Source organism: Cyprinus carpio, chromosome B11 (assembly GCF_018340385.1).
Source record: "Cyprinus carpio isolate SPL01 chromosome B11, ASM1834038v1, whole genome shotgun sequence".
In the NCBI taxonomy this organism is placed as follows: Eukaryota; Metazoa; Chordata; class Actinopteri; order Cypriniformes; family Cyprinidae; genus Cyprinus; species Cyprinus carpio.
This window is the reverse complement of record NC_056607.1, coordinates 1,147,547-1,168,164: the sequence shown is the minus strand read 5'-3', so window position 1 is coordinate 1,168,164 and position 20,618 is coordinate 1,147,547. Positions and strand designations below refer to the sequence as shown.

The window sequence follows — 20,618 nt, the reverse complement described above, 5'->3', positions numbered from 1 at the left end:
CTTCTTATGGGCACGGGATGATGATGCAGAAGGGCACTTCAAGGAACACTTGTTTGGTCCCCTAAACTCTTCAACCCTTCGAAGGTCTCACTCCAGAGAGTAAACCCTTTGAACAGGGCATAGGGATGAGCCCTTCCAAACAGAACACATGGACAGACATACATATTACTCCATGGTCTCCTCCTACATCAGCTAATCATTGTCTCTTCTCTTGCTGGCTCCTCTGTAGTACTTCTTCCTAGAGGTCCATCAGCTCCCTCCTGTTTCTCGTTGATTCTGTTTGAAGGCACAGAGTGAGGCGAGGAGCTACTGTGACATTCAAAGACTCTTGTTTTGTTTATTCCATCCAGTTGTTTTTGAGTTCTAGTTTCCTGTGTTTAGTTTTTGTTTCCTTAGTCGCCTTGGACTTTGATTATGTCTTAGTTCTTTTATGGTGTTTTTTTTTTTTTAAACCTGTGTTTTGCTTGGTTGTTAGATTTCATGTCTGTGTTTGAATCAGTGTTATTTGTGTTTGTAAATAAAATGCTGCTGCAAGTTGATCAAAGCCTCTACTCTCTCCTGCCCACTACAATGTTGACGTGCAGTAATTAGTCAGCTAGGGAAGTATGGTGACATCTGTTAGTTAAAACATTTACCCTATTCACCTGTGACGTCTTGCCTTGCCCTTTTGCAGCCTGACTGGTTTAAGATAAGTGAGTCTTCATTTTTGTAGTATGAGGTAACATGCTTAAGAGCTTAAAAAATAAATAAATAAATAAAAATTGAAAAAAGGGAAAAACAAGGAAATGTTTAAAGTGACCCACTAAGTGACTCAAGGTGATTTCCCCAGGTTTGCTCACATTGTGCGTATAAACACTGCTTACCAGTCCTGAAATCACTAACACTTGAGTGGCTTGTTGCTTAAACTCATGGCAGCAGATTTTTTCAGTAATAAAAGTTAATCTGCTAATACCAGTGTAATAGCTGCAGCTGTTGAGTTGCTTATTTCTACATCAATGCAGGCCTGTGTTTTCACAGTCTGACCTAGCTGTGTTTTCTGATGGTTGATCATGACAGCTCTCGTGAGTGTCGAGGCCTCTAAAGAGCAGCTCCATGAAGAATCACTCGACTGATTATCATGTGCTTGACATTTGACTTCATAATCATCTCAAACCAACCGTAGATGTGTCTGACTACACTTGGATTTTCTGCAGTTGTGACAGATAACAACATCAGTTTCACTGTGACGATGAATTACTTTCATGTTACAGAAAACACAACAATAATCGCTTTGTAAATACAGTGTGTGTGTGTTAGCGTGATTGCAGGTCCCTCTGAGATTTCTGCTTGAGTGGTTTGGAGTGAAGCCTACGTGACCTGCGGAGCGTGATGTTGAGTCACATGACCACATACCAGACGGGCCTGGACCCCTGACAAACACGCCTAAATGAGCTCTGCCTGCTTTCACACAGATATAATGCACAAATTCCAGCGCTCATATGAGCTCTGTGCGAAAGCATGTGGAAATTTCCTCCGTGAAAGCCACATTGTTCCCGGCCTCAGGTGTGTGCGCGCCAGCGGTGGATTAGAGGATCGAATGACTTTGATGAAAATGAGTCCGAGCTCTGAGTGCTGGAGATCTGCACGTCACGTGTGTTTGACACCTGTAGATGAAGGAGGAAGTGAAGCGCCAAGTGTTTCCTGTCATGCTGCTCATTGAGGGCTGCTGAGGGAGGCAGAGAGATTCATTCGGTGTGTGTTGAGTGCAGGCGTCAGCATGAGATGATGCTTTAATGAGTGTTTGGCAGAGAACCTCTCCAAAACATGTGCACAACACACTTCACGTGGAGCAAAGAGAATGTGGAAAAAAAGCTCCTGTGTTGTAGTGCTACGTCTATTCTAGCCTTTTTATAAAAAAATTTGATTGCTTCCATTGTCCTAGTTTTGGATAAAAGCGTCTGCTAAATGACTAAGTATAAATGTTTAAGGTGTAAGGGATGGGTCAACAGTGTAATTATACATATAATTACACAGATGTCATTGCATGCAGGTATTTTTTTTTATATAAGTTACAGTGTAAAAATGTGTGTGTACACAATAAGTGCATTGTACCTGCATTGCAATGATTCATTTAAATGTATATAAATAGTAGGTAAAGCCACTTAATATAAAGTGGGACCAAATAAATAATGAAATACATTTTAATTACTGTAATGCAAAAAAACTGAACTGGTTTAATATTTAAATCATGGTAGCATACAATACTACTCTTTGGGGTTGGTAAGATTTTTTCATGTTTTTAAAAGCAGCATTTATTTGAGGAGAAAGTCAGGAATACTAATAATATTGTGAAATATTATTACAATTTAAAACAGCCGTTAAACTGTAATTTATTTCTGTGATCAAATCTGTATTTTCAGCATCATTACTCCAGTCTTCAGTGTCACAATCTTCAGAAATCATTCTATTATGCTGATTTGCTGCTCAAGAAACATTTCTGATTATCATCAATGTTGAAAACAAATATTTTTGTGGAAACCGATACATTTTATTTGAAATATAAATCTTCTGTAACATTATAAACGTCTTTAATGTCACTTTTTGTCAATTTAATGTCCTTACTGAATAATAGTATTTATTATTTATTAAAAAACATAACAATAAATCTGAACTTTTGATTGGCAGTGTGTGCTAGCCTTATTTGTTGAGCAAAGAAACCAAAACGATGTCTCGGACAGGTTTGTATTAGACCCTCGAGTTCTGTCAGGAGCATCTGCTCTCGTCATCTGTCTGACAAACACAAAACAGCCTGATCTGACACAAACACAATCACTCAGTTACACGATGGATCCTCAAACATCACACACTTGTTGTTGTTTCAGTCATGGAGCATCTTACAACTGTTTCCTATAGGGTTGCCAATCAATTAAACTTTTTTAAATAAAATTTATAATTTATTTTCACATTGAGCTTCCAAAAGAATGTGGAAACAACAAATAGAGCATTTTAAATATCTGACATCTGTTTGTTCAATGCCATCTTTTACTAACGAAGGCCAGTATCACTCGTATCAATACTGACAACACAAGACTTTTCATCTGTGGCTGTGTTTGGTGATGTTTTTTTTCCTTCACCCATATACATCTACAGTTTGCATATTCTATTTCATGATAAAATAATGAAATTCCTTATTAAAAATATTTGATACCAACATTTTTATGCAGGATTTGAACTCGTTAAACTCCAAATAGTATTTGAGGAAACGAGCAAGTTATTTTGCCCAGCCCTAGACTCAAATCAAAGTAATTTTATTTAATGGCTTCCCACACTCATTTTCTCAGAAACTTCACCAAATTAGGAAGTGACTGGTGGAAACTCAGCTGACATCTGAGAGGCGTCGATCATGATGGCCACAGACGGTTCCCTGCAGTTCCTCTTTCTGGAAAGCGCCGCTCATTCGCTCCAGACTCATGTGACGATCACAGGAGACCCGCGCTCATCTCAGAAAGCCCTCGGAGTTCCCCTGATCTGGGTCAGATGGTGATGTCACACACACCTGTTTTACACCTGGACCCGTCTGTTACCGGACCGCTGCAGATCCAGGTCAGTGTGCCAGTTACGGAGGAGATTCACAGCGGTCACTCTCTCTTCCCCGAACAGCAGCGAGAAACAGGTCAACATCACAAAGCTTCAGCACAAACAACGCACAATAAACAGAGCCAGTGTGTGTGTGTCAGCAGTTTATTAATGATTGACTGATCAAACACGACTGGCCTACATCACTCAAACATCTTTAAATATAAAATACTTGTGATTTACTCTGTTAACAAAATACATGATAGACAGATCAGGAGGTCTAAATATGTATTCTGTGTCTGTGCTGCTGTCAGCCGCAGGCGGATATGGGCTGGCTCAGGCCGCTGAAGAAGGACTTCTCTCTCTCGCTCATCAGCTGGAAGTGCAGCGGCTGTCTGCAGAAGTTACACTCGGCGGAGGAGTGCGGCTTCAGCTCCAGACCCACCTCCTTCCACGCCTGCGTCAGCTTCTCTGTGCGGCACAAACACACACAACACTCAGCCATGGCGCTCGCTGCACACGCTACAGACGCACACTTAAAACACAGGGTTGCAGTGCTTGTGTAGAGATGCACGGTGTGATTATATAGCAACTCTAGTTAAAAAATAACAGCTTTAAAATGCATTTAGTTCAACTCTATTATCATATTTACTGACACGTCGCTCGAGACGTACTGATATAGAAATGATCATTAAACTTTATTTGGAGTACTGCTTGTGCACAACGCACATTCTTTAATATTAAACCTGAAATGTGTTTTAATGTCACTGTTGATGAGGATTGTATGATATTAAACCTGAACAAATAATATCAGTCCACACGATTGTTGATGAGGATTATATGATCGCTGAATAATATCAGTCACCACTAGTACAATTTCAGGGTATTTTATTTAGCATATAAATATGTAAATATTTCTGAAGTATACTTAGCATGAAATAAATGTGCTTCGATACATTCTAGTGTATTTATTTTTCACTAAGGTACATGGCTATAATATTAACAATAATAATAAGATTTTACTTATCTTGTAATATTAATACTACAACTGACAAATAAAGATTAAATACATAAACAAAACACAGCACGTCTTTCAGTGGTAGTTTAGTTCAAATCGATGGACAAATAGAGAGTCTTTAGCCCAAAAACGGCAGAATTCAAGAAGCTAAAACGTTGCTACGGTTGCGAATGCTAGAGTGACTGCCGTTCCGTACACACATGTAATGATAATACACGGGACTCAGTCCTGAAACTGATCTGAGTTTGGTTTGCAGACGGACTCACCGACGAAGTAGCTCATCATCTGCGGCGTGTGGTGTGGCGTGGGAGCGATGCGCAGCAGCTCCTCTCCGCGAGCCACCGTGGGGTAGTTAATGGCCTGGACGTAGATGTTATAGCGGCTCATCATGATGTCACACACCTGCGTGTTCTTCTCTGCGTCCGCCACCTGAGGACACACGTTAGCGTCAGTCTGGACTATCGCATAAAACATTTGTGAATCACAGAGCACCGTTTCAATTCAATTTCACTGAGATTTAATTTAAAATGACAAACAAAACAGAGACTAAGGAGAAGCTTCAATGAGATCTAGTCAAGTTATCCTGTCTCATCACACAAAGTCAGATGAGTCTTTGGTGGAATTTATTCTGTTAATGGGTTTCCATCGTAGTTTAGGCACATTTGGTCTTATCAGATAAAAGTTCATGCTACTCAGTTGTGCACATATGTTTTTTTAATGTGCATTTTTAGAATTTATGGGTTTTTTGATGTTCAGTTTTTTAATTTATGCACATCTTGACGTTCAGCGTTTTTGGTTACACTTTTTTTTTTGGTTTCTTTGTTATATTAACTAACTACATGTGCATTTACATTTAATCATTACGCAGATGCTTTTATCTGAAGCGGATTACAAATGAGGACAATGGAAGAAATCAAAACCAACAAAAAAGCAATGATACACAAGTGCTATAAGTTATATATATATATATATATATGGATAGAACTGAAAAAGAATAGAACAAGCTAGTGTTAGAGGCCTTTTTTGCTTTTGTTAACTGTATAATAAATAAAAGATAAGGAATAGATAGAATACAAAAAAGATTAGAGAAGCTAGTGTTAGTTGTTTTTTTTTCAAGAAAACTAGTAAATGATTAGAATGCAAGTCTAAAAGCTTTTTTTAATTTTTTTTTTTTATAAAGAATAGAATTAGAATAGAGCGTGCTAGAGTTAGAGGGTCAACTAAAGACGGAAGAGATGTGTTTTTAGCTGATTCTTGAAGATGGATAAGGATTGAGTTGAGCAGGTCATTCCACCAGCAGGGAACAGTTACTGTAAAAGTAAGTATTGTACTTACTCTATGGTTAGTGTTACTTGCATGTAATTATGCATAATTTATTGTCATTATAATAGTAAGTACATGTAACAAGGACACCTCAACACAAGCATTATTGTGTTTTTTATGCACTGTTCCAAAATGCCCAAAACAGTGAGTGTGAGTGTGGTGTGCGCACCCTGACGGGGATGATGTGGCTGGGGCAGTGCACCACCGGCAGGCCCGTGTCCAGCAGCATCTGCCGCAGCAGCTTGACGTTGCGCTGGTGTTTACGACGCAGCGCGCGGCCCTCCTCGCTCTTCAGGATCTGGACGGACTGGCGCGCGCCGGACAGCAGCATGGGCGGCAGAGACGTGGTGAAGATGAAGCCGGCGGCGTACGAGCGCACCGTGTCCACCAGAGCGTTAGTGCTGGCGATGTAGCCTCCGACACAGCCGAACGCCTTCCCTGCACACACACACACACACACACGCCAGAGGAGAGAAGTCAGACGCAGAAACACACTACAGCTGATGGTCGCTCTGATCATCATCACGGACCACAAGCTAAAACACAGTATCATGAATAACAAAATACAGACGCGCAATTCATCGAAATACAACTGAAATCCCTTTACGGCTAGTGAGGCTATCAAATCACTAAGACCAGGATTTCATTAAATAATCATGTTCACCACATGCTTTAAAGCAGTGGAGTTTGCTAATTGATGTCTTCAGGATCATTAGAAAATCACAGGTAGCTGTGTTTGATTAGGGTTGGAGCGTAACCTGGAGCCAGATTTGAGCATCACTGCTTTAGAGTGAAGCGGTTAGTATTCAAAACACCTAAACTACTAAAAAGACAAGATTATTTCACTGTATAAGTGTTTCAGATATAAAATACATTTTTCAATTTTACAGTGAAATAACAACAGTTTTTCTTATTCATTTTAGCAATAATAAGCAAAAAATAAATTACTATTATAATTTGACTAAAATAATAATACTTATAATACTAATATTTATTCTTACACTCATTTTAAATGTACAGTCAATTACAAAGGCAACGTCTTATTTTGCTTTTACTCATTTTCTATATTTATTAATAATAACACAGTATTAATAATATTGTTCTTTTTTAGCCATATTATATAACCAAAACAAAATTTTGGCTAAATTGCGGTGCCCAACAAACAAGCACAGCAAACCTGGATTTAGAAAGAATTTAGAAAAAAGAAAAAAAAAGCGCAATCATGATTTTTATCAGTAAAATCACAGCCGTTGGCCCTGGTGCGACATGAACAAACAGGTTTGGTTGGTTTGGCCTGTGTTAAGCAGCTGTAGGGGCCTGTGGGCTCGTCTCCACCCGCTGCTTCAGTGAGAGAGAGAAGGTGTCTCCGGTCTCTGAGACTCACCCAGAGTGCCAGAGATGATGTCCATCTTGTGCATGACTCCGTCCCGGTCTCCGATGCCGCCTCCTCTGGGGCCGTAGAGCCCCACCGCATGCACCTCGTCTACGAACGTGATGGCGCCGAACTCGTGAGCCACGTCACACATCTGCTCCAGCGGACACACGGCGCCTACGGCACAAACACAGTCTGCGTGAGCACCGGAGCACAGTCTCACCTCAGAGCAGAGCACACAGAGCCTGCGACTGACCGTCCATCGAGTGCACCGTCTCAAAGGCCACAATCTTGGGAGCGGAGGGATCAGATTTCTCCAGCAGCTCTCGCAAGTGCTTGGCATCGTTGTGACGGAAGATAAACTTCTTGGCACCGCTGTTCTTGATGCCCTGAATCATTGAGGCATGATTACCCGCATCTGAATAGATCTCGCAACCTGAGAAGAAAGCACAGAAACTCAGCCCTCAGAAACCTGACCGTCCAAATCTTACAAAGCAGCACAAACACAAAAGGAACAGAAACCCTCTTTTCAGATTTACAGTCATTTTATTCCTGAGAATCATATAAAAACATGATGTTTCTGACATATTTTTATTTGCTTTTTTATTTCCCTGCATTACAGCAATAAGGTGTTGTAGGTTTCTATGAAATCAGTTTAATTTTTTTCCCAAATTTTGTTTTTTCAGTTTTCATTTTTTTTGGATTCCATTTATTCCATTTTATTTTTTTCTGGTCTACATTTTAGTGGTTAAATTAAATTGTATTAATTAAAAAACATGTCATAAACCTAATACAATTTAACATCAATGTATTAAAAGTTTAACAAAAATGAACTTGTAGGGCTTTTTTTAGGGCCCTATGAAGTGTTTAATGTTTTCTTGTTTTAAAATGATTTGAATTATTGGTCTGATTATTTGAATGCATAAAAACATTTTTTTTTTTTTATTAAACAAATGTATTCTTGCATTAGCCTTATGAAATGTTGTCTTAAATTATTTTTGGCAACCAAAGGGATTTACTATTACAATTAAAACATGGAAGAAATATTGTGTGATTATTCCTTAAAAAAAAAATAAAGTTTTAATAATGTATTTATGAGTGGTAGTACAATAATGTTAGAAATATAGTGTGATTTTTATTTTGTGTGATTATTAATTTTTAATAATGTATTTATGAGTGGTAGTTCGGGCCGGCAGGAATTGTGGGTGGGGGGAGTGCATGTACAGTTCTCTCTCCACCCTTCAATACCATGACTTAGGTGCCCTTGAGCAAGGCATCGAACCCCCAACTGCTCCCCCGGGCGCCGCAGCATAAAATGGCTGCCACTGCTTTCCGGGTGTGTGTTCACAGTGTGTGTGTGTGTTCACTGCTCTGTGTGTGTGCACTTCGGATGGGTTAAATGCAGAGCACGAATTCTGAGTATGGGTCACCATACTTGGCTGAATGTCACGTCACTTTCACTTTCACTTTCACTTACATTTCTGTCACAATTTCTTCAAGTTAAACTGAATTTTTTATTTTGAGGGGTTTTCTGTTTGTATTTGATATGACGCTAGTTTTGGTCAAATGAAGGTAAAGTGCTCATGAAGTGACTCTCAGAGCAGTTCTGGAGATGTTGTTCCTCATTTAGTGATACGACAGACGCTGAAATCAACGCCAGCATCTCACGCTTCAGTATGTGTGTAATAAACTAAACCGTGCGTCTTTCTATTACGACTGGATTCCTGCGGCATTAATTTTGGCAAAATGTGCTTTGTTTTCTTCATGCAAAACATTAAAAGGGAATAATCACCAGGCAGCATCTTAGCCAGCGTGAAGAGCGTGGAGTCGTTGGCCACGAAACACGAGGTGAAGAGCAAGGCTGCATCCTTCCCGTGAAGATCGGCCAGCTCGTGCTCCAGGTCCACGTGAAACTTACTCGTCCCCGATATATTCCGAGTCCCTCCGGCTCCTGAACCGTGCTTCTCTAAAGTGTCCCTGTCAAAAGACATTCAGTTCAGCACACACTCATTATAATTAAGATTAAAAAAGGTCTATTTTAGGACTTTTTCATGAAGCATCTGCTGGAGATGTCAGAGTGCAGGGCCTTATAGGTCACTCACATTATGGTCTGCACCACCCGCGGGTGGCGGCTCATGCCCAGATAGTCGTTGCTGCACCACACAGAAACCTCTCTCTTGAAGGACAGGGACTCGGTGTAATCGTCCGCCATCGGGAACTCCGTCGCCCTGCGGTTCACGGTTTTAAACACGCGGTACGTGTGATCCTCTTTCTTCTCCTCGATCTTCTTCTCGAAGAACTCGTCGTAGCGAAAGTTGGACACGGCTGAAAGAGAACAGCCAATGTGAAACGGCATTTCAAAACAGGAAGTGGTTTGTCACTGTAGGAGTTCCTTCACTGTAACGTGTAACACATACTTTTGGGCATGTTCTCCTGCAGCAGATGAGAGACCCGAGTGGGGCGCTGCTTCATCAGCTTCTTCATCAGGTTTCCTCCGATCTTGGTGTCCTTCACCAAAGGATTCAGCTCAGACGGAGAGACGTCTGGAAAACAGAGACGGACAGTCCACTGGGTGGATTAGAGAGATCGAGCAGTTTTTAAAGCATCTTAACAACAGAAGTGGAAAAGTTGTAGTTGTTAACAAACTGAATGACAATTACTGAAGGAGGTCGAATAAAACACTTCCGCTCTAAACCGTTCACCTTTAGATCACTGAGTTCAGAATGGTTTCATTTTTCATGTGTATTTTGGTGTGTTTAGTGATTCTGAATGGACCCGTGTAGTAGTTTACATGCAGTCCTTTGGCATATCTCTGTGCTATTGTTTGGAATGACTTGTGCTTATGTGTTAAAATCACTGTATAACTGAGCTTTACACACTTTTGAGTTGTATAGAACATCTGCAGTGACATTCTTGCAAAGTACGTTTCCAAAAAAGAACATGGAATGTTTAAATCTATCTTGAATTTGTTTTGTTTAATACAAATGGTATTTTTTTTATTTCACTTTACAGTAGTAACTTTCATATTTAACAGTAATACAATAATAATAATAATAATAATAATAATAATAATAATATAATAGCAATAGTTACATTATTTTTCATAAAGACTCGTTTTTTATTTTCTGTTTTTAGTGGGTTTTTTTTTTATATTTTTTAGTAATAATAACAATTATTATTATTAATAATAATTATAATTATTATTAGTATTTTTTTTTTATTATATTTTTTTTTTTAGTTTTTATATAGTGATAACAACACTATAAACACAAATAATAGTATAACAGTAGTTATTTTTTCTCTAGTGTTTTATTTTTTAGTTTTCTGTTTTTAATTAGAAATTTCTTGTATTTTTAGTAATAATAAAAATACACATAGTAATAGTTATAATTTTTTTTTTTAAGTACTCATTTTTTTTTTTTTTTTTTTTTTTTTTTTTTGTATTTTGTTTTTATTTTTTTTTTATTTTTTATATTTTTAGAAATAATAATAATTTTTTCTCAAGTACTCAATTTTTAAATGTTATAGTGATTATTTCTTTTTAAATTGCAAATAGCATTTCTTCCCCAAATCGCGCAGGCACATCATCTGGTCTGACAGGCCGCTCAGAAAGGCCTCTGACCAAACGGTTTTGTAAACGTATTACTTCACAACCCTCCTAACATACAGTAAACCACAGTGGAGCCAAACACACTAAAACACTTCCTCACAAACCTTTGCTCATGGTGCGGACTTCAGAGACGTCCTCCTGAAGCGCCATGCTGGCCTGACGCACCACGCCGCTGTTCCCCTGCCCCATCTCGGCCGCCAGGAATGGGCATCTGGACGCTTGACCGGCGGGCGGCACGGGGTGCACTCTGGCCGCCTCTTTGGCTTCTAATGCAAAGAGCAGAGGGACATTCTTCAGCAAGGCAAGCAAATGCACTGAACTCACGCACAACGGGCGGCGGACACTGACCCTCGCCGGCTGGAGGAGTGCTCTCACTCTTCTGGAAGCTGGAGGACGAGGAGCAGAGCGAGCGCACCAGCGGCCTCGACGCAAGGTCCATCATGACAGGACACTTCACGGCGTACGCCACCAAGGACTTTCTCGCCTGCTGCAGGAAGGTCTGAGGGACACGAGACAGGAACGGACAGCGAATGATGGCGTCCATGACTGATTGTCCAGAGAGTCTGGAAAGAAACACAACAGAGGGTCATTCAAACGGTCACCTGCGCCATATAGACAAAAGTATTGGGACCCCCTTCTAATGACCTGGTTTGATTACTTTAGTAATTTCCACGAGTACAAATCTTAATGTTGAAGCATATAATGATATTCTAGGGCATTGTGTGCTTCTAATTTTATACAGCAACAGTTTGGACAGATCCGGTGTTGGCTGTAACTAGCTACTAAGTAATTAGTCCCTTAAAAATGTAAAGTAAGGGATTACTCTTATTTTTTCTGTAATTTAATTACAGTTACGTCTTATGTAATTGAACTTAATACTGTATATAGACTGTAGAACATATACAATACATACACATACATATATAATATACATATATTATATATATATATATATATATATATATATATATAGATATACCACACACACATATATATATACACATTATACACACACACACCACATACATACACACACACAATACAATAGTCGAAAATCAAAATTTAAAATCTAACCTTAAAATGCATGCTTTTTATGCACCCTTCTCACTTTAAATACTTTGGCGAGTTAATAAGAATACTGAGAATAATTCTCACTATTAACTAGTTGGTTATTAGCATGAATATTACTGGGATACTGACTGTGTATTAGTACTTAACAAGCACATATTAATGTCTTATTCTGCAAGACCTTAAACTTAACAACTACTTTACTAAGTATTAATAAGCAGTAATTAATAGTGAGAACTGGACCCTACTCTAAAGAGTGACCAGAATAATTTATGTAGTTATCTATTATTAATTTGAAATAATTAAAAGAAGCTTTTCATGCCTATCCATGTTGTCGAGGTTGATACAGGATTAGGATATAGGAGAGAGTAATTTCTACAGTAATCTAATTACACTGTTTAAGATGTAATTAGTAACTAGTAATAAACTACTTTTTTTTTAGAGTAACTTACCCAACACTGGACAGGACTCTTATTTATTTATTGTACATAAACTTCTGTAGAAGATTCTTTAAATTCACCTTGAGCCAAAAACTCATAGTTTTAAACACATGAATTATGTTTCCGTCTTTGGTGCCAGTTTTCTAAAGGTGGCGGCGTCCCAATCCGTGTGTCCACACACAGTGTCCCATACAGGACCGACTCTAAAGGTCAGCAGCACTGGCTGCGCGGTCTGCTTCTGTAACCTTCACATACCTGGCACTGAGCCGTGACTGTAGTACAGGGACAATGGCTCGGGGATAAATGCAGACGCATGATTCAGTCTTACAGGAATCAGTATGTGTGAGAGTAATACTCCCTTCAGGAGTCTGAGCCTCTTTCAGACAGCAGTACATGAGAAGCGAATGTTGCTCACAGGTGATCCATCACAACAAACAAACAAACCCAGATGTCTTGATTCAGATGGGTGTGACTCAAGAGAGGACTACAGGCTCACACGAGCTTTCTGAGGCTCATTACGAGCTAAACCTGACGAGCCTTACGAAATCACCATGGTTTTACTGTAGTAAAGTGGCTAGCATTTGTGTAACCACAGTTTTACGACGAATACCATGGTTAAACTACGGCTAGTATAGCGGAACCACGGTTAACGTGTGGTTACCCTGCTGTAACTATAGTAACAAGGTTATTTGTTTTTGTTTTTGTAGCAAAACCAGGGTTTTCTCGAGGGAGTGTAATCTATTTACTGAATGGACGCTTTCTAGCTCTCGCTTCACTTCACTTCACTCGGTTGAGTATCTAAATACTAGATCTATATTTAAAGATAATCCACCACTAAAGCGAAGACTTTGACAGGTTTACGGTTAACGTACCGAAATCAAATGAGAATGAGGTGAAACCGCGACGCGAGCGCGAGACACGTCCCTCACTGAACGCGCCGTTACGGTACTCACCTCACGTATGTCTGAGATGCTTGTTTTCTCGCACTTTGGGTGTCTCGCTGTCGGTGGGCAGTATTTGCGGTGTCTTTGGCCTGAATCTGTCGCTGTGGCGAGCGAGAGTATCGTTATCCTGCACTGAGGACGAACGAGAGGACACACGGACGCGCCGCGGTTATATTAAATCCCGGGGCCACCAAATCTCGCGAGACTCGCGTCACTGTGTCGTCAGCAGCGCAGACACGCCCTTTTCCTTCCTGGAAACCCTCTTCTTATTAAAAAACATTCTGATTGTTTTCTGGTAGCTTATTATTTCTTCTTATCTCTAAGATCTGTTTATGTTATTAAGGAAATTGTGCACTGAGGAAGTCAAACGATACCAGAAATTTAAGGAAGTCTGGCGTTGCGCTCTTTTACAGGAACAGTTAGCATAAAACACGTGAAATTAATCATTTAAAAAACTCGTATGACTCGTTCCAGAAGTTTACATATTAGACAGAATAACATCTACGGTCATTACTCACTTCATTGTATCAAGTTATACACTATGCACATCGTGTTCAAACATGATGCTAGTGTTTATATCGGCTAATTCTCCAAAAGTGCATGTGAGATTTGATATATAGTTGGCTATGTATTATAAAGTATATGAAAGAGGCTAAAAATAAGTAACACGTGATGCCTAATGTTCCGAAACATAAATCTGCCTAAATCTTCTGTTCTTGTCATTCAGGTTTGGAATGATGTAAGGTCAGTAAAGAGGGATGTTCATTTCTTAAATTAAAATAATGTTAATAAAAGATAAAATATAAAAATGCTTAAATGTTTTAATTTATTAAATTAAAAAAAATAAAAATATATTTATATGTTTAATTTATTATTTTGAAATCGAGTCTGAAAGGAAGCGATATTGGTGCTATTTGGATAAGAAATATTCAATTGAATACAAAATACTGCCACTGAAAGAGATCTAATATTAAACCATGCCTGTGGGCTAAAACTCTGCTGACGTTAATTTAAACTATACTTTGAGTACCTCGGACTCGCTTGGACTACTATTTTTGTATTATCTTAACCTTCACTTAGGAAAACATCACTATTATTATTGTTGTTAATAAATACCGAAGAGCTACAAGAAACCTACAGAGGACAAAGTAAAACAAAAATAATGATATTATAATTAGTAATATTGTTATTTTAAATATGGTAATAGTGATAGTAGTAAGTTTAATTACTCCACTGGGTTATTGATTTGAACATAGCACTTTTTTTCTTCTTTTTTTTTTGCCCTTTTCATTTAGATAGTATATATGCATAAGGTAAATGCATGTCTGTATTATGCATTATTATTAGACTGTTATGAGCCTGTAATCTGTAACTTGAGCAGATGTAAAAGGAAAATGAGCCTGACGTCATCTGGCATGCCTTCTACTTGACACTTGTGAATATTGAGTAGCAAACCTTTTTTTAAATGGCAAAATGTAGTAAATTATGCCCTTTTGGTCAAACAGTAGATCACAGCACACGCAACACCAAGGTCTTGAGTTTGATTCCCAGGAAATGCATGAATGTAGTGAAGTGTATACCTCCTGAGCAAGAGAGAATAAAATGTTAATGACACACTTAGTGATTTGCGTTAATAATCTTGAATGCAATTATTGTGTGTAGCATTTTATTGAAGTTTGCTGCAGGAGTGAGACATGATTTCCTTGTTATAAAGTCAGCACAAATCATTACCCAACAGCCGTTCTGTCCACCGACCCAAGCACATTAGTCCAGACCTCCAGTCAGTCTGCTTCAGTGGTGTGAGAGCGCTCTCTGCTGACACAGAGACGCTTGTGTGAGTGTGTGACTCTCCCATCCACTGGACTGGAAACCAGTTCCTGTGTTCACAAAACATCTTATCTGACAACTAAGAGCTCTCTTAAATAACAGTAAAAGTTTTTAGCTAAGAGTTTTCTCCTAAAACCTGTTCACAAAGCTGCTGGGACACACTTTTACTAAGGACCAGAGAGAAGTCTTATTACAAGATATTACAAGAGTGAAAATCTAATCTCATCAGATGAATCTCATAATGGTTTAACACATGAAAAGAAGAACACGTGGAAGATTTATTCACAATAACAACAAAATCCTACTTATATACCTGTTAATAAAGTGCTTGTGGGTCTTTGGATGCATGAGGTCATGAATATCACTGTTTTATGTGATATATATATATATTATTTAATCTAGATCATATTTACACTAACTCCTGTCTATCAAAAGTAATTTTAAGACTCATTCACGTGTAGTTCTTGAAAGATTAAATAATCAGATTTTTGATTTAGACATTTTAATGTTTACTCAGAACTTGATGTTCAGTAATTGGAACTGAAAACTACATGTATCACTCTCAGTGCTTTGGAATATTAATAAACACATTTTTCTTTGGCTCAAAGAACAAATTAATTCAGTGTGCCAAACAAAGCAGGACTGTAATCCATAGACATTGTGAGGAAATATGTGTTTGCTGGTAGTTATCACTACTAACTAACTTTTAAATGCTGCATAGAGATTATCACAGTAATTAAATCATATACATAAAAAATGCATCATTTTATCACATTTAAAAAAAGCTTGAATAGCCCATGACATTTCTCTAGCAAAACATGTTTAGTAAGTTTGCTAAAAAGAAAGCTAGAAAGAAAGGCAAAATTTCAAGAATAAGAACGACCAGAAATGTCTCTTATCATTTATTTATACACAGAAAATACAGTACACAACACACAGGATTTACAGTGGATGAATAATCACAACCTGCTCTCATATGTCTATTTCCTTTCACTCATTCACATATTTACTACATTTAAATATTATTGTTTTGGTGTGTTATAATTACTATCACAGGGTTTGATGAAATGCGCAGAAGAGTGACTGACTGCCTTGGAGAATGAGATTCTTATAGATGTTTCAGATCTACTTATTACAAAACTCTAAAGACCTCACTCTGGGTGGTGTTATTTTTTGCCGAATCTTTGTGGCACAGCCATGCTCCATATCTGTCCAGGAACAGTCTCCCAGTCACGAGACTGTATCCTTTCCTCTGTGGACAAGCCGCTCTGAGTCCCCCGACCAAACCTGCAGTGCAAAAGAATAACACCAAAGTAAATCCTGTGGATATTTCTGTCATCTTCAAGGCAGAGAATATCTTACAAGACCACCCACAATCTTCCATACTCACTGAAATGTTAAAAACGGTGTAAATGTTATGGTCCTGCTGAACAGGGATCCAGTTATACACTGTCTTTGACACAGTAAACCACCAGATCTTCTTTTCTACTGACAGTGACACAAACATCATTGCCCCCTCTCCGGCAGGACTTTCAGGGTAGTTTGTTTGAGGTGAGCAGTGTCTACGCCACATGAACTAACCACTGAGGTACCTCAGGGTTCGGTCTTGGGCCCCTTCCACTTCTAACATTACTGAGATGTTTCCCACCACTGCTACACACATCTCTACCTGTCATGCAATATGTTTCTTTAAACTATACGCACCGCTGTGGTTGGTGCAGCACTGAAGGGTTGCGTTCGTATCTCTGAGAGCCGTGGAGTAAAGAGCCCAACATTTCTACCAGAAGACGATCCTCCAGAAGATGATCCCTCTGCTCCTCAGAGGCCTGTTACACATCAGTGAGAGTCAGCATCTCCCTCCTTCACATACACTCATGCTGCTCTTTTACTTGAAAGTCTCAAGTCTGATATGCTACGACTAAGGAAGCTGTAGTGAACTTTTTTTTTAAATGTATGATATATTTTACAGCCGAAGGCATCTACCTGCTGTCATGCACTTCTGAACTTATACCATCAAACATAGAAAAGTGTGTGTCTCACCACTCGACTCTCCAGCATGTTGTCTCTGTCTGTGTCCTCGCGTGTCTCCAGCAGGAGTTTGCTCTGCTCCAGCATGCTGTCTTTGGGGATGGACTGGCCCATATCAGTCATGACCAGCAGCACACCCAGCAGCATGAACCACACGCCCGCTTCCATCACTACAGTACTACTACACCCGCTGGACCTGCACTGGTTTAGTAGTGTGTGTGGAGCAGATCTGGAGACTGGCCTTAAATACAGAGAGTGTTTGTCCCCAGAGACAGAAGAGGGTCCATCTGTGATGCTGGGATTGGTGATGGTCTGTATGATGGATCCCACAGGAGATCAACACGCTCATTCAATCTCATTAACAGCTCAGCAAATACACTAGCCAGCTCCTGCTTTCCTCATATCAGTCAGGAAAAACGACACTCTGATGACATGGTCAGAATCTCTAGAAGATATCTGCTGTGACTGAAGACTTTATCTGTTAACGTTCATTCATCTCAGCGACTGATGCTCGGCTCCCAGGAGCTCACATCAATGGTAGAATAAACAGCAACTTTTGAATGCTCATCAATAGAAAAATATAATTTTGCCCTCATGACGAGGTTGTTACAGTGTTTGCTAACTAGCTGAAGCCTGACACACACACACGCTGGGATCTGCCATTAAAGTGCTGCTCATGTCATCAGGGACGAATCTACGCAACACTTCCATTAACAACCATGACTACAAATCGGATTACAGACTGAAGAGCAGATGTGTGTTTGAGGTGTATCAGATTACATTTCTGTCTTAAAAGGCCACATTTGCAAAATAAATTTTTCTTTACACCAAAATGACTAAACCTATGTGAATAAAACAGAAAAACAAACAAACGAGTGTTAACGACACAGTGGGGTCTAAAAAAAAAACTAGTATTCATCTAGACATCTTCAGGACATCATGAATGAAACTGATGCTGCAGCTCAACTGCTGGCACCACTGCCAGCAACACAAGGCCATGGGTTCGATTCCGAAAGCTATAAGTGAGAGACTCTTTAGATGAAAGCTTCTTCCAGTGAACAGGAACATGTTAGTCTCTAAAGCCACTGCACGCGGCGTCTCTCAGGAGAGCACTTGTGTTTTAGAGCCGACTGATGAAGATTTACACTAGACCGGACTCTTAATAGCTCACCAGAAATGATCACTTAGCTGCTGAACTTTTATTGACTCAGAAATCTCTACAGCTGATCTCAAAGACAAATAAAGGCGATATATAGTCCAATCACTTATGTGTACCCCTGTGAAAAGATGTGATTATTGTAAGTTTAACTTAAAGTTAACATATGCTTTGAAAAATCTGAATAGATTTTTATCCTTATTGTAAAATGATGATACATTAGCTTATGAATATTGTTTTAGAAGTCTTGGAACCGTGATATCATCCATGGTGTGTTTCTGTATTCCAGCAAGGCAATGTCAGGGTCACTTTTGAGCTTTCTTTAACAGGTTTTGTATGGTTTGGACTGCTCGTGTGTCCTGGCCTGGACGTCACATGTTCAAATTGGCACACTTTTGCAAAGTCACTGAACTCTGTGCTGGTGCACTGTGGACCATGCCTCGTGAACATGGACTTCATGGCCACAATTACACTCCGAGCAGTTGTGTCAGACAGTTTGCTGATTTCTGGGAATTTGGAGTAATACTCAACAGTCAGTAAGTAATCTGTATTATTGAAATGGAACAGATGTCTGCCGAATTTTGACCAAGGTCTTCCTGGTATTGGATGTGATATCCTTGGCTCTTTTGGATTGCTATTCTTGTATGTATTACACACAGGACATTGGGAAACAAACTCTTCAATTAAGAAATACAGAAGATCCCTGGCTCTCCAAGATGTGATTCATGAATTTTCATCAGCATTTCATGTCTCAATTTGCTTGGAACAATGAGCTTTGCCAATTTGAAAAGTGCTTATGTGAAGCTTATTTCTTCTTTGAAAGTCCAGTATGCCTGAATCTGGTTTGGAACCTCACTTCTTTCTTTAGGCCATCCATCCATCCTGGTCTTCCTCCTCTATTTGACACTGCTTATCTTGTTCACATCAACCAATTCAACTTCTCATTTGATTTGACGTTTTCTCGTTGGCCCTCACTTTTTCCAATGTGAGCTCTGCCTCACGCAAGTCTTGCATGAACTTTTAATGCCACATATGATTCTATTCCTTATAAGTGATGCAGTCAAATCGCGTATTCAATCTTTTACCTTGTGTTAAAGATCAGTGACGTATACAAATATGGGTAGCACACAAAATACCTCAGTGTGCATGAGTAATGGGAAATCATGAAGCTAATCTGAGACTGTTTTATTAGGCACGTTTAACTCAAACTCGTGTGTCTGTATGATTAGAAACAGACTGAAGTTTCATCATCTGTATATTAACATCCCATTCAAATCTGCATACTCGCCTGCTTAAGGCAGATCGGAAATTAAAACTGACACCCAAGAGACAAACAGACGGACTTAAAGAATAAATAAATAAATAAAATAGTTGACTTAAAGTGCACTTGCTCTAGAGTTCAGATGCTTGTATGTATAGACACTCATATGTAACTTAAATCAGTGGTTCCCAACACTGATCCTTGAGGCACCCCGACGCTGCACATTTTCCAAGTCTCCTTTCTCTGACGCACCAATTTCAGATCTTGGAGTCTCTACTAATCAGCTGATGATCTGAATCAGGTGTGTCTGATTAAGGAGACATGCAAAACGTGCAGCGTTGGGGTGCCTCAAGGATCAGTGTTGGGAACATGATCTGTCTTTGCCAGAGTATGCTCACTCTGGTTTGTTTGCACTCAATCCTTAAATTGTTTCTGTAGCACTAAAACATTTCACATCATACTTCATGAAGATTACATTTTGGGCTTTTATTTATTTGTCAGCTACACATGTACAGTGTGTACAGACTCAAGTTCATCAGCTTTCATAAGATTCATGTCTTAAAACAAATACATCTCAGGCGTTCTCTCTCTCAGCTGAATTACTGACAGCATGGAATGTGTTTCAAACATACAGCAGAACAGCAGAAGACAAGTATCTGCCTCACACCAACATAACATCTACACTTACACAAAAACGGAGAAACAGTAAATCAATATCTTTTCAATTAAATAATCTGGCACGAAGGGAAACTTTCGATGACAGTCACGTCTCCTAATGAAGACATCACACCAGACAATACAATGAGGAATTTAAAGGCACTTTTGTGATTTCGTTTTTTTTTTTTTTTTTTTACAGCTGCATAAACTGTAATGCTTTTTATTTTGTTCAGAAACTCTTGTTAGTACAGTTAAATGACAACAAATCTGTTCAGCAAACAAGTTTGAAATAGTGATGCACCTAAAGAAACAGCCAATGATAAGATAATCTTTGAAATGGAAAAAATAAAAATAAAAAA

At 39.0% G+C, this 20,618-nt stretch overlaps 3 protein-coding genes across 5 annotated transcripts in view; all 3 read right to left on the bottom strand.

Moving 5' to 3' along the window:
- Window positions 1-3,704: 3,704 nt before the first annotated feature.
- On the bottom strand, window positions 3,705-13,499 carry alas1 (aminolevulinate, delta-, synthase 1). The gene is made up of 11 exons (XM_042733518.1): window positions 13,340-13,499; window positions 11,227-11,441; window positions 10,983-11,144; window positions 9,686-9,811; window positions 9,371-9,593; window positions 9,061-9,245; window positions 7,525-7,704; window positions 7,281-7,445; window positions 6,066-6,334; window positions 4,840-5,002; window positions 3,705-4,026 (listed from the first exon to the last, which is right to left on the bottom strand). Exons 2-11 carry the CDS (start codon window positions 11,420-11,422, stop codon window positions 3,866-3,868), a joined length of 1,830 nt encoding a protein of 609 aa, XP_042589452.1. The 5' UTR covers window positions 11,423-11,441; window positions 13,340-13,499; the 3' UTR covers window positions 3,705-3,865.
- A 2,547-nt stretch (window positions 13,500-16,046) lies between these two features.
- On the bottom strand, window positions 16,047-19,865 carry npffl (neuropeptide FF-amide peptide precursor like). Of its 2 annotated transcripts, XM_042733516.1 has the most exons (4): window positions 19,733-19,865; window positions 17,198-17,497; window positions 16,862-16,983; window positions 16,047-16,444 (listed from the first exon to the last, which is right to left on the bottom strand). In XM_042733516.1, exons 1-4 carry the CDS (start codon window positions 19,766-19,768, stop codon window positions 16,324-16,326), a joined length of 579 nt encoding a protein of 192 aa, XP_042589450.1. In that variant the 5' UTR covers window positions 19,769-19,865; the 3' UTR covers window positions 16,047-16,323. The 2 variants fall into 2 exon arrangements, with proteins under 2 accessions (XP_042589450.1, XP_042589451.1); XM_042733517.1 differs by lacking the exon at window positions 19,733-19,865 and having other exon boundaries at window positions 17,198-17,973.
- Window positions 19,866-20,067: 202 nt separating this feature from the next.
- The window catches only part of slc11a2 (solute carrier family 11 member 2), a 16,513-nt gene continuing 15,962 nt past the window's right edge, over window positions 20,068-20,618 (bottom strand). For both annotated transcript variants that reach the window (XM_042733513.1, XM_042733514.1), the window contains exon 17: window positions 20,068-20,618. This exon is cut by the window's right edge and continues 719 nt beyond it. The gene's annotated coding sequence lies outside the window, so the exon portion shown is untranslated.